At 40.2% G+C, this 13461-nt stretch overlaps 1 protein-coding gene across 7 annotated transcripts in view; it reads left to right on the top strand.

The window, feature by feature from the left end:
* Window positions 1-13461, top strand: part of utrn (utrophin) — a 181694-nt gene that overhangs the window by 146216 nt on the left and 22017 nt on the right. For all 7 annotated transcript variants that reach the window (XM_067572501.1, XM_067572502.1, XM_067572504.1 and 4 more), the window contains 3 exons: window positions 1178-1344; window positions 3485-3596; window positions 8613-8749. In XM_067572501.1, the coding sequence (XP_067428602.1) occupies window positions 1178-1344; window positions 3485-3596; window positions 8613-8749 (416 nt within the window). The remainder of the gene's footprint in view (window positions 1-1177; window positions 1345-3484; window positions 3597-8612; window positions 8750-13461) is intronic.

Genomic DNA, 13461 nt, shown 5'->3' with positions numbered 1-13461 from the left:
TTAAATGCCTTGATACGATGTTGATATGATACCTACGATACAAGTTCCAGTAATGATACAAAGCACTAATCTTTTCTTACTTGTAGGAAGTTTTTCTATGACAGAACTAAAACTTCTCAAATTTGAAATGTCTAAATCTAATCAGCTGTAATGGGACTAAGAACATCGTTCAAATAAAAAATGACATTTAAATCTGAAACTGTTCATGGGTGAAGAAGAGTACAAATCTGAACAAATATTTGATACCAGTATTTTTGATACTTATTGCTTTAAACACATTTTGGTCGAGTCCAAAAAAGTATTGACTGTGAGGATTCATTTCAATTTTAAAGTTGAAATTTGCTTCTTTTTCAGTTTGTTTTGTATCATGAATTTATTCACACAAGGATATTTTAATAAAATTGAGACATTCTACAGTCTTGCACACAATAAGCCTTAGGAAGGGATCAGAAGAACACACACCCACATGCTCTATTCCTTTTGATTAGTCTCTCTTCTTATTTCAAATGTATTCTGCCCTTTGCTGTATTTGTTGCCCTTTTTGTGTGTCAAGAATGATGGAAAGGTCGTCTTTGATTTGTTTAGCAGTAACAGCAGCCATGTCAAAGCTTCTTGCCCTAGTGCTGGCTTTTCCAATGGGCTCATTATGATCTGCAGTTGAACAAAGAAACACCATCCCAAAAAGATGCTCAGAAAATTATTTCACTTATTGAAAACATTGGACTTAGCATAAAGCAAATACTGGATACATACACAATCACACCTTCAAAAGTTTAAAGCACAAGTTTTTCCACCTGTATGCCAACAGCTGTGGGCAGATAGGACAAGGGCAGTGAGGGTGTTAAAATCAATGTTTATTATAAGATATTTCAACCAATAAACATGAATAATGAGCTCATAAAAGTTAGCTTAGTCTGGTCCACAATTCAAGGCCAGAATGCACCTGAAGGGAATGTCACTTTGATATGTATGGTCATCTTAAATTTGTTAGGTAACAAGCAAAGAGTTACAGTCTGTTCTTCATTTCTGGAAATGATGTTGTGTATGTTTCTCTATCATGCTACAAAGTGCCTTTACAGTTTATCAGCCCTTTTTTATATAACTGTAAATTTTATATGGTGGCTAAACTTTTGACTTAAAGCCTCCTAACTCTTGGCACTGCCTCTTTCATGCCCAGGTGACCAATAAGGTGGAGCTGGAGCCCAGGCAGTTTGTTGATTGGATGCGCCTGGAGCCACAGTCCATGGTTTGGCTTCCTGTCCTGCACAGAGTAGCTGCCGCAGAGACGGCAAAGCATCAGGCCAAGTGTAACATCTGCAAGGAGTGTCCTATTGTTGGCTTCAGGTAAAGGCACACACACACATGCTCACATGAAGCATTTAATTCAGGGTTTGTAAAGCACATGCACAAAATAAAAAGAGGTGACAAAAGGCCAGACACACAAACATACTAACACGCACACTGAATGTGGAACTGTTCTGTCTTGTTCTCTCATGGTTGAGCATAAAGGGCAGATCTGCTCTGGAGGGCAGGCATTTATCTAAATGTCAGCAGCTGATACACCACTGGCTAAATACCATCCGGAGGTTTGCAATGAAACATACACACTCACAAACACAACAACACGCTCATAAACACACAAACATATAGTACACAGCCACATTCTCAAAGTTCAAAAAGAGCCGATCGCCTGGCAAGCAATCCATAACAGACCACCCTCTGATACTGTGCGAGACTGACTCACATGTGTACCCCTGACTGCTTTTGTTTCAGTTGTCTCCGGATCAATAGTATACAGAAACAACAGGTAAAGAAAGATGGGCGTTGCCTCAGCAAACAGCTTAAATCAACTTATCATTAAATTTTAATTTTCACTGAGAAGTCCAGCGGAGAAAAGCTTTTTCCGAAGCCGAAGATAAGCATAACACCATGCTAAGTGAAGTAGGGTGGCAGGATTGTCCCTTTCAGATCCCTTGCTTTGCCAGCAAAAAGAGAAATACAGTCAGACATTTGATGAAGCACACGTCTCCCAAGTTCTGTCATTGATCGATGAGAGGGAACGATGGAGGTAGGGAAAGGGAGAGAGAAAGAGCAAGGAAAACGCATAGCAGGCATTTTGTGTGGTCTTGAGACATGACACCAACTGTGTTACAAGTAGATTTCTAGGTTGTTGTTCTGTTGTTCTGTGTTGTTGTAAGTCTTACAAGTCAGTTTAGATGGGATCGTCCAAAAACTCACACAGCATGTAAAGGATAATGTGTAAGCACATATGTTTACATTTAATAAATGTTTTCTTAACCACAACAAATGAGTGGGATAGTTAGCAAGCCACGGAGCCACTTTCAACATGCACCATTTCCTGTGCATGCGTCATATATTTATATGCAATGTCGGACCTGCCAGCATTGATTAAAACTTGATAGCTTCTGCTACAAAATGCCAATGAGACAAAAGAGCTTTGTGGTGTTTTTATTATGATAATTTGTAGGATTATTTATGTAGCATTGGATTTTGACCTTTATTTTTGATTCAATTTTGTTTTAATCTCTTTTTGGTTGTTTTATTTGTTCTTGTTATGTTTGTGACTTGTTGTGTTTGGTTTGGAGCACTGAATGGCTCACAATCTGAGGAAATATGATACTTTACAAAGATTTGTGCAAAGGTTTGTTCCTCCACTACTTTTTTGCTACAGCTCTTTATCCTCTATTGCCTTGAATTCATATTATATTGATCATTTCTGCACAAAGCAACCTGCACTGGACACAAAAAGTGTTTAATAAAAAGTGCTTTTTAACAGATATCATGATGTTCCCAAAGCAGACCAGACATAAGGTTTCCATTATAAACCAAAATTGTTAGTGGATAAACTCATTAATTAGGGGCATCCCGGCACCTCCTGCTGTGAAGGTGAATTAACGCCCCCTCTTCACAGTAATATGCTCCGTGTCAGTACGTAATGGCGCATTTGACTTGGCAGTGTTGTGTGCGATGTTGCATCCTTTGATATATGGCTCCCTCTCGTAGCTCATCAGTCAGCTAACCTTGGGAGAGCTGGAGAGGAGAGAAAGATAAAAGACTTAAGCTATTATGTCTGAACGGCTTCTGTCTCTATTTAGCTGTTAAATGGCCTTCTGGCTACAGCTGCTGAGGACAACACCCTGACAGTTGTTGTCACATCGTTGTGTTTTGGTGGAAATCCAAATGTCTGCCACACTGTCAGCATATTGAGGATGGTTTGAATGCTTCTCATGCACATGAACATGTGTATGTGGAAGGACTGCGTGACAGAGTGACAGTGGAAATCGACAGCTCTCCAGGAGGCCCCAGTGTAGCCCGGAGATGAGTCATGTTGCACTGCTACATATGTGCTCATTTGCACGCACATACACACACTCCCCGAGGACATGTAAGTGACATCTACGCACACTACTTCCCAACTCAACTTATCTCACTTTTAACCTCCCTCTCTCTCCTCTCCCACTAGGTATCGCAGTCTGAAGCATTTCAACTACGACGTGTGTCAGAGCTGCTTCTTTTCTGGGCGCACTGCCAAGGGCCACAAGCTCAACTACCCAATGGTGGAGTACTGCACCCCGGTGAGAGAGTAACACACACACACACATATATACATAGGCACACACATTGTTCAGCAGCTCATCTCATATCTCTTTTCCACATGCTCACACACTCCGCTCATCCATTTAATGAAAGCACACACATTCACACTTTCCTAGTTTGGTTACCTCCCATCCCATCTTTCATTAAAACTATCTCTCTCCTAATGACTCGCACTCTTACAACTCCCTGTATATTTACTCCTACTGTATGTTACTTTCACAGCAGTTTCAGTTTGTATATGTGCTTATTCTGAAAACATGCTGTTTTAATTTCCTAGTATTGTTTAACTCTCTGGTTTGCATATCAAGATACATTACATGGACATAAGTGCATGCACTCCTGAGAATAACACCCATATGTGATTGTTGAGCATGTCATTACAAAAACTGTGGGCATTAATACGGTATGTTTAAGACTCCACTCTTCTGGGAAAGCTTATCGCAAGATTCTGCAAACTGGTCGGGTCTCTGATTTTGGGTGATAAGGTCCAGCTTGCACTTTATGTTCCAGTTCATCCCAAAAGAGTTTGATGAGGTTGAGGATAGGAGTCCTGTGCAGGCCAGTTAAGTTCTTCCACATCAAACTCAGATCTCAGACCTTACCGATAATGTTGCCATAAATTTGGAAGCACGTTATTTTTTAGTGTTTTATTTTATTTATTTATTTCCTTCTGCCATTTTAAGCCTTTATCAGACAGCGACAGCGAGAGATGAGAGGGAATGCGAGAAAGAAAGATGCAACAAAGGTCCCTGGCCAGAGTCAGAGCAGGTGGTTTGCAGTTCAGCATCTTAACTCAGAAGCCACTGGGAGACCCCTTATATGTGCACTATTGTCTAAAGTATTATATGACTGTATGCTAAGCATTACGATTTCCCCTAATTGGACACATGGGATGTCCATATACTGACCCTATACAAGTGTTCTGTATCCCAAAGGCCATCAAATCAAAACAGTAACACATACAAACTTGTTTGTGTCACTTAAATGCACATTGCACTGACTTACATTCATTCCCTTTAGCTTTACCTAACATTAATCATATCTTAACCCAGCCCTGGCCTCACCTGTCACCAATAACCAAGTCTTAACCTGAACATTTAATGGTTTACCTTGTGGGGACCTGCTTTTGGGAAATGAGTCCCCCTCATGTGTCTCTCTGCACAGATTTTTATCCCCACACTATGATTAATACAAATTGACATCACTCTTGCCCCTTGCCTCTATGTCCCACGTCCCATACAGTTGATTTCTCCAACTTGTTCCACAATCAACCCTCCTGACAGACCTCTGGCTTCATTTGAATTTACATGAACAAATGGTAAAGTACTCATGGCTCTCTGAGGTCTTTTTATAATGTCTGCCAGAAAGCAATATTTCACTTTACTACTACGCAGAGAGAAGAATATTAGGAAAGGGGAGCTTGGCGAAATTGAACATTGCTCTCTTTTCTCAATTAGGATCGCAGACTTGCGGGCCAACTCGTTTCAATATTGCTTAACGTCAAACTTTGAGTGACTCAAGTGAAGACTTTCCTCATTTCTGTTTTTTAATTTGCTTTTTCAATTTTGCAAATGGGATAGATATTGACTTCGGAGGAGCAGCTGTAGGGAGCAGTCATCATTCTTTCCCAAGTTAAGATGCCCAGCAGCTGCCTGCCATGACTTTGAAAGAACATTATCTTATTTTCAGCTGTGTTGCAGCAACAAACACTTAGAATGTTGGTTAAAGATTAGCGCTTTGTTACAGGGTTTGTTACTCACACAAGCATTTACTTGCCAACTTCATGAAAAAGTAAGAAATAAACAATGCCTTCTTAGAGGATTCAACATTTCTCCTTGACTTTTTTCCACATTTCCTAGAGTGCATTCATTCAGTAACACTTAAAATTAAATTATGCTTCTCCAGATGTGGCCAGTTCAATTGATTAGACATGACTACAAATTATTTGTGTAAAGTACTTCTACAACATGTATAGCAGGGGCACAGTAAAGAAATTGTTGGGCTCTCTTAGACTCTCTTAGAGCTGGTCACCCAACCAAGCTGAGTAGCCAGGCATGACAGACCCCAGATGAGATCATGAACTTAAGGACTACGCTGATAAAACTGTTTTAATGGCAGATCTGGTTAGAAGGACAATCGGTGAGGCGGAGATCTGTTCTGTTTGGCAGAAAAGAGAGGCTCATGACAGCAGCCTGGAAGCTGCAAAAAGGCCCGTGAAAGACTGAGAGCTTAAGACAAAAGATTGTATGCGCTGATTAAATGAATATTTGAACTTATCAGCCATAATGTTAAGCTCCGTGTCAGCCAGAAGCCAGTCACAACTTATCACCATCACAGCTGTGAAGAATGGCCGTGACAGCCGCATACTGTCCAGAGGCTTTTCAGCAGAAGCAAGTGGAATACACAAAGGGAGCAATGGATGGAGCCAAATACAGGCAAATTATTGAGGACAGCTCGCTTCACAGTGCCAAACACCTTAGACTGATACAACAGCTTATGTTCTGTTCAAACAATGACCTAAAGCATGCTGTCAGATCAATACTGGAATGGCTGTAGAACAAAATTAAGAAAAACCTTGAAAAGCTTTGACAGGAATCCAACTGAAAAGCTGCGATATGACCTGAAGCTTGTTGTTCTTAGACAGCGCATATATATAACCAGAATTTTGTAGAACTGCAAACAAGGCTGTAAAAAAACAAAAAAACAGCCATATCCAGCTGTTCCAAGCTCACAGATGTATCTGAGACCCAAATCTGTAATTCCTGCCTGGGGGTAATCAAATGAAAAACTTGAGTCACTTCAACTGAACTTATCTGACACCTTTGAAGGTGCAAATTTTTTTTATTGTTTCTCTTGGTTTGCTCTAAAAAAAATCACAGTGTAATATATAATCATATTTACCCCTCTCCCTAAGCTCAAACCATTTTGTGTTTCAGTTTTATTCCTTTGAAAATATCACATCTATATTGAATAATGAAGCTGGGCAGATGCTACAAAAAAACAGTTTTTACAGAGAGTCAATGATTCATAGTGGCTTTTGTGAGACTTGGTGCGGTCATTTAATAAGATTCTTTCTTTCATCTTTGTCATACTGTTTATTTTATGGCCACAATATTGCTTTTTTTATTAGTTTTTGATTTTATGGGAGTGGCATTTTTATAGTTCCAATGGGTTTTGTCAGTGATACTGAGGAAGTCGGGTTTGCTGCTGTGCTGTATTGATTACTGTAATTTTATTGTTTTTACTTTTTGTAAGTGGAGATTTTATTTCGCTTTGACTGTGACTGGTGTCATTTTATTGGAACTGAAAAAATAACTGAAAATGTCTAGCTGTCACAAAACATCTGGTGCCCCAGTGGTTAAGGCGCCCATCGTATAACTGCAACGTCTTTGGTTTTACTCTGGCCGGCACCTTTGTTGCACGTCATACCTCATATTTTTCTCTCCCTCCTATTGTCTTCTGTCTATATCTACACAAAAAATAATCTTAAATAGAAAAAGATTAGGTCAAAACCAAGTATATGGCTGGATTGTGTGAAATTGTGGCCAATTTGTTACAGGAATAGTCAGTGATAGTGTCTATAATGTGAATTCCTGGATATTAAATGTTTGCCAGCAAGTTTCTGTTGTGGTCCCAGGAATGTTTGCTGGTAAAGTGTAGTGAAGCAGCATATCACATGGTTTAAGCTACATTTGAGAACAATATTTAGGGTGCTTTAACTGTGTGCTCTCTCTCTGTGCCTGTATGCCTCTGTTTTTTCTGCCTCTTTCCTGGTCGATGATCATGGAGGCTGCGGCGGAAATTGTAAATGACAGGTTTGACAGCATTTTGGGTGCAAATTCAGGAGGCTTATCTCCGCCTGGTTACCGCAGTTGCAGTCAAATCAAGCGCACCTGCAGAACAGCTGCCCCACACTAAACTGATATAACCGCTACATGAGTCACATGTTTTACTTGCAAGTTTTAATGCTATTGTTCATCATTTGTGATGTGAAAACATCAGAGAAATAAAAAGCTTGCGTCCTGCTATTAGTTCAGTTATAAAATCCAAACACACCACAGAGTGTCTCTCCTGCCGGCTGCTGACACCACTGTCAGCCACAGAGTCGATCACACTGGACAACAGAGGAGGAGACAGTAGAGACGCTGGTATGTGTCTGTTTAAACAGGAGTTTAGCCAACTTCACTGCATTTAACACCGGAGGTGAGAGCGTCAAAGCTCAGAGCAGAAACACAGTCACTCTGCATAGCGCTCCTGTCCTCCGCTTCCATTGTCTCACGCCGATTCATTATTGAAGAGCAACAGCCACTGGGGAAACTCCAACAGTCAGCCAGCCAACCAATGGTGTAACTTCATCACTCACTCACTCACTCACTCATAGACAAACACGGTTATAGGGCTGGTTGTTGGCCAGTCCAGCCAAAAAAGCACATCTCTTAAGCCATACTGAAAGGAGCATACATAAATACACACACACACACACACACACACACACACACACACGCACACACTCGTGTAGATAAACTTGTACCAACCCTCCTCCAGCTTTAGCGTAATTGATCTGTAATTGCTGTTAGTTTGCTCAAGCTACCATCTTAAATTGCGTGGATTAGTCAATAAGCCTTAAGTGAACTCAATAGAGTCTGTTCATTTAAGCATATCTGTCCACTGTGGGAGTTTTGTACTTGTGTGTGTGTGTGTGTGTGTGTGTGTGTAAGTGTGCGCTTAGTTGTCTGAATCCTCTGCAAAGGGATTTTCTCCCCCTCTGGTCAGACTGTTGTGGTAATTTGTTGTTTGCTTGTGAAGCAGAAACCGCTTCTGCAGGAGGAACACCTTTGCTAAGCATCTAATTAACAAAACACATTCTCCTCCACACAAATGCAAATGCTGCTTGTGTGTGCACAAGAGACAGTGGAAATGCATAATCTCACACACGCTGCAATAAATAACACACTGTCTTTCTCTCTCTCTCTCTCTCTCTCTCTCTCTGGTAGACGACATCAGGTGAGGACATGCGTGATTTCACCAAAGTGCTGAAGAACAAATTCCGATCTAAGAAGTACTTTGCCAAGCATCCTCGGCTAGGCTACCTTCCTGTCCAGACGGTTCTAGAGGGCGACAACTTGGAAACGTAAGTAACACTTGAGTGTCTTTTATGAAACAGAACAACACTCAAATCTGATCGGCAGAGGTAACTGTTGTGAAGCTCTGGATAATCACAAAACTAAGTTCATTTACAGATTATGACAGAATTTTTAAACTGCGTGTAAAAGAAGTTATTTAGTATGGGACATCCATAACATTTGGGGACAGATTGAAAAAGGAACGGTCAAAATCAAGATATTCTCATTTTTGATTTCTAGTATACTGTAGGTCAAGCTCCAAAAACCTTGAATCCTACATTTCCCACAATGCAACCTGATAGTGTCTTTCATTAAAACTTTCCTGCTGAGTAAACCCAAGTCTTCCAAACTTCCAAACATGCACCCAGTTTGTAACACCAATAATACCCAGTTTGTAGTCTTCAATCCCAAACTGAGATAACTCCAGTGATGTCACTTTGTTTTATTGTCAAATCTCTCTCTCTGTTATAAATGTCCTCAAATGGCAATCAGTGCATCTCCATTTATCAAAAGTCTCATGCCTGACACTCTCCGGGCAGTGTTAATTCCCAGCTCACTTTATGTGCTTATTCACCTGTCGGCCCCAGTCTTTATCAGGTGTGGTAGCTGCACTGTAGATCTTCTGTCTGTGGCACCGGCCCCAGTGACTACGTCTGACTTATGTCCCTGCTCCTGCCATCCGTAAATCCCCCTGGAGAGCCATTTAACTAGGCCCACTTTATGCAGATGCCCCAGGCGGGTGCCTCATCCTCCCCACCGGAGTGTCTCAGTTGCAACCCTTTTCGAAATAGCAGCCCATTTTTCATGTGTACTTTCACACGTCGTTTATGTAAATTTCCTACATTTTATCTATTTTTCTCCTGTCTCCTTTTGTCTGCCTGTCAGTATGTTTTGTGTTTTGTGGAATATGCCGTCACTCAGTCACTTCTAATGTTACATTTTGACGTTCCCACTTCATGCTCTTTTACTTTTGAACTATGAAGTTTTGCATCTTGTAAGCACGGAAAACTCTCAAAGATGTTCATGCGTGCGCACGCAATGACTCACCTGTTCACTCACAATAGATTTTCCCCCGACATCCAGTTGTGCACAATCACCTCTCAGATGGATTGCACTCCCTCTTTCAACCCTCCCATCCTGGCCCGCCCTCCTCCTGACCCCCCTCCATTCTCACTTCCCTGTGAAATGACTCCTACAGAGCTGCCTGCCTGATAAATGCCTCTAAAAAGTAGACGAATTGTGGCGAAACACAGAGATCTTTTCAAAATACGGCAGAAGGGAACGGACACTTAGAGAAATGTAGGACTATTTCATGGTCATCATTTTCTGTCTATTTTCTCGGATTATGTCTCCCTTGTGAGCTGTGGGCTTGCTACATCTAGCCACAGGCTTGTGGGCACTTTAGACAGCTTTATGTGCAGAAAGAATCCACTATCTGTGATTTTTAGCTTTTTAACTGCTTACAAGATTTGGCTCAAATATATAGTAAGACTGGTGTTAAGAAATGCTGAGTATACCACATTTATTTTAGACCTTTATTGTCACAGTGAAAATGAACACTGTGCCCTAAATTGAAATGGATTTTTCTGTAATTGGAACAAGGTTTAGGTCCCTGCTTAAAAAGGGATTAAACAGATTAGGTAAACAGCAACACATTTGCTACCATGTTGTTGGTAATAAGCATATAAGCAATACAGTGCACACAAGAGACAAAACAAAAACTTACTATTGACATCATCCTGAATAACATCATCACAGAGTTTGAGTATTGCTTTTAAACAATATTAAGAGATTTAATTTTTAAAATCCCCCCCCCCCCCCCAAACCTTTATAATGTGCTGTCAGGCTCTCTTGGTCGTCTTAACAAATGAATCTCCTAAGAAGTTGTAATTTTTAAAGTACTGTAGCTTCAGAAGAGAAAATGAGATAGTCTGCTGTATAATTGCCCTCCCTAATGCACTCACTCACTTGCTGTCGCTCTCCTTTCCACTCTTGTATCATCGTTTCTCTTTTTTAATTCCACCCACTCTGTTTCTCTCCACCTTGAGAGAGCAAAACACCACCTACTCTCACCTCCCACTTATATCTTTGCTTCATTTCACACCAGATAGGATTTTTGATTTGTCACAGCTGTATTTGATAATGTGAAAGAACCATTCTAATGTTTTTTTTGTTGTTTTTTTTTTTTTTTGCTTTTTATCCAAAATAACCAGATAGAGAAGACGAGTCTCTGCTACATTAAGCTTTGCAGAGAGGTTAATGGGTTCGGACGTGCAATTGAATTACTATATTTTGTTTTTCGGGATCAAGTCTCAACACAATAATTTTCTTTTGATCACAGAAAACAAAGTTAAAGAAGAATGATGTCCTCTGTGCCCTCTGTATGCTAGCAGGCAATGAGAGAGAAATTTATACAGGACTGAAAAAGTAAACCTCTGTATTGCGGTTAATTAAAGATGATAACTGCAAAGTAGTTTTTGAATTTAGTACTTATTACATTACGGACAAGTATAATATTTAGGGATGTATAGAGATAAAATCTGACACTGAACTGTAAAGCAAGGTCCACATCACAGGGATATATGACCTGACTCCCATTAACATTTTTATTGACTATAAATCCTGTTAAACACGTTGCTCCAAAATCCCCCATAGGTGTTGGCACCTATGGCATCTGGTACCTTTGAAGGCCATGGCAGATTTACATAATTTGATATTCATCAAACTCTCTCATTTTGTTCAGTCATTTATTAAGGTCTGTCCTAATTTGTCACACATCAGTATGAACTTTATGAAAGAAAGAAGCCCAAGAAAACTGGTTTGTAATAAATAGCACACCTCTCAGGTGTATGAAAGATGAAAACAGGACACTCTCTTTATGTATCTGTCTATCTCAGTCTACTCACAACACACACACACACACATACACACATATGTTTCTCTCTCCAGTCCTCTAGCTGTCCTTTTGACAGACAGGTAGAGGTGACAGCATGCAAAGACGGTCTTTTACCCCTGACAGAGAAAACGGAGGACAGGAGAAAGCAGAGAGGAGTGCTAACTGTGACAAAGTGACTACCTCAGCATAATGGACTCATTTGATTCTGAGAAACCTTTCAGACCATTCAACCCCACCCCACCACCAAAAAAAAAGAAACCAAACAGTGACAACTACATAAACAGATGACAAAAGATATCAGCTTTTTTGGCAGTGTCTTCTCAGTCAGCAGTTCCAAGTTTTCTAAAGTAGCAAGTGTAAGTATTATTTGAGCAAGCCCATTCAAAAACCTTGCTCTACGGCACAAGTGTTACAACTTATGAGTGGGTGTTAATCCTTAGCAAAAGGTCCATTACCAGTTGTTTACCCCAGGCTAGACATTCAGCCCACTGGCAAGACGTTGACTTTTATTTTATTTATTTATTTTTTTTAGAGACTTTAAAGATGTTAAAACGTCTTGCCCTGTGTGCGCATTTAAAAGGATTTATTTTTTAAGATGAGGCAATAAAATTAAAATATTCATAGTAGACTGACTGATCCTTTGTCTTTGGGTTCATTGTAGCCATGAAATCTGCCTGTTCAGACTGAATACCAGTGGAAGTGAAATGTGCTTTATTCATGCTGCTATTGTACTTCAGCAGGCACAACAAGCCTTCCATCTAAAAATACCACATTTATCACACCCCAAACACTCCCAAGGTCTTTGCTGTTGCGATTCCTCCCCTCTCTCTCTCTCTCTCTCTCTCCTTTAGTCAGCTTTCCTTCACCCATTTTTTTCCTCACACTTCATTTCCAATTTCCTCTCTCTCCCTCTCTCTCCCTGTCTATTACAGTAACTTGTGTTATGTACATCTTTTAAAGTGCACCCATCTGAAGGTTAAATTGCCAAGTTATGACATTAGATGGTGGGTATGAAAAATTTGGGTGAAAGAAAAAAAAAAAAAACATCAACACAAGGCTATACATTCGTGGCAAAGATGAAAACTGACATCCTGGAAAACAAAATGAGCACACTGACTGTTCTTTCTGGCAAAGATGTCGACGGGGGCGTGCAAACTGCCGCAGCACCAGCTCTGAGTAGTTAGCTCAGTCTGCCCCGCCGACCCCGATCTCTTTTTCTCTCACTATCTCTGTTTCTTTCTGTCTTTTCCGTCTGAATCCCCTGCTACATTTCAAATTCTCCTTTCAGCTACAGAAGTGTGACTACAGTAGCTGCCCCACTGTGAAAAACATAACCACCATGCCACACGTCTCCCTCTGAATTTCCCGGCTTTCATGTGGGAACAAAAGTGCGAGGCGGAAGAACTTTAACTGTTATCTTACCAATTCTAACTAGCCTCCTCCATGAAAATAACACTTTTTTTTGGCGACTTCAAGATAAGAAAGTGTCTAATTTATTTACAAATAACAATTTATGATCTGCGTCTCTGAGAATAGCAGCAATTATCACAGACTAGAAACCAGAAACTTTAAAAGTCACACATCCTAGTTGGTCATATTTAATTTCCAGAAACTCTAATGACAAGTAGCTTCATTTGCTGGGTTCTTATACTCGAAACACAGGGAGTTTTTTTTTTAGATTTAATAGAAAATAGGTTCTAAACATGTTTTTTTTTGGCATGCTATTTGAGTAAATCCTGCTAGAAATAAATAAGAAAAGGGAACAAATTTGGGACATATCATTCTGTATGCAGGAAGAACTGTAAAATCAATTTAATGAAATAT

This window comes from Thunnus thynnus, chromosome 18 (genome assembly GCF_963924715.1).
Source record: "Thunnus thynnus chromosome 18, fThuThy2.1, whole genome shotgun sequence".
Lineage (NCBI taxonomy): Eukaryota > Metazoa > Chordata > Actinopteri > Scombriformes > Scombridae > Thunnus > Thunnus thynnus.
This window is presented reverse-complemented; position numbering and strand designations above follow the sequence as displayed.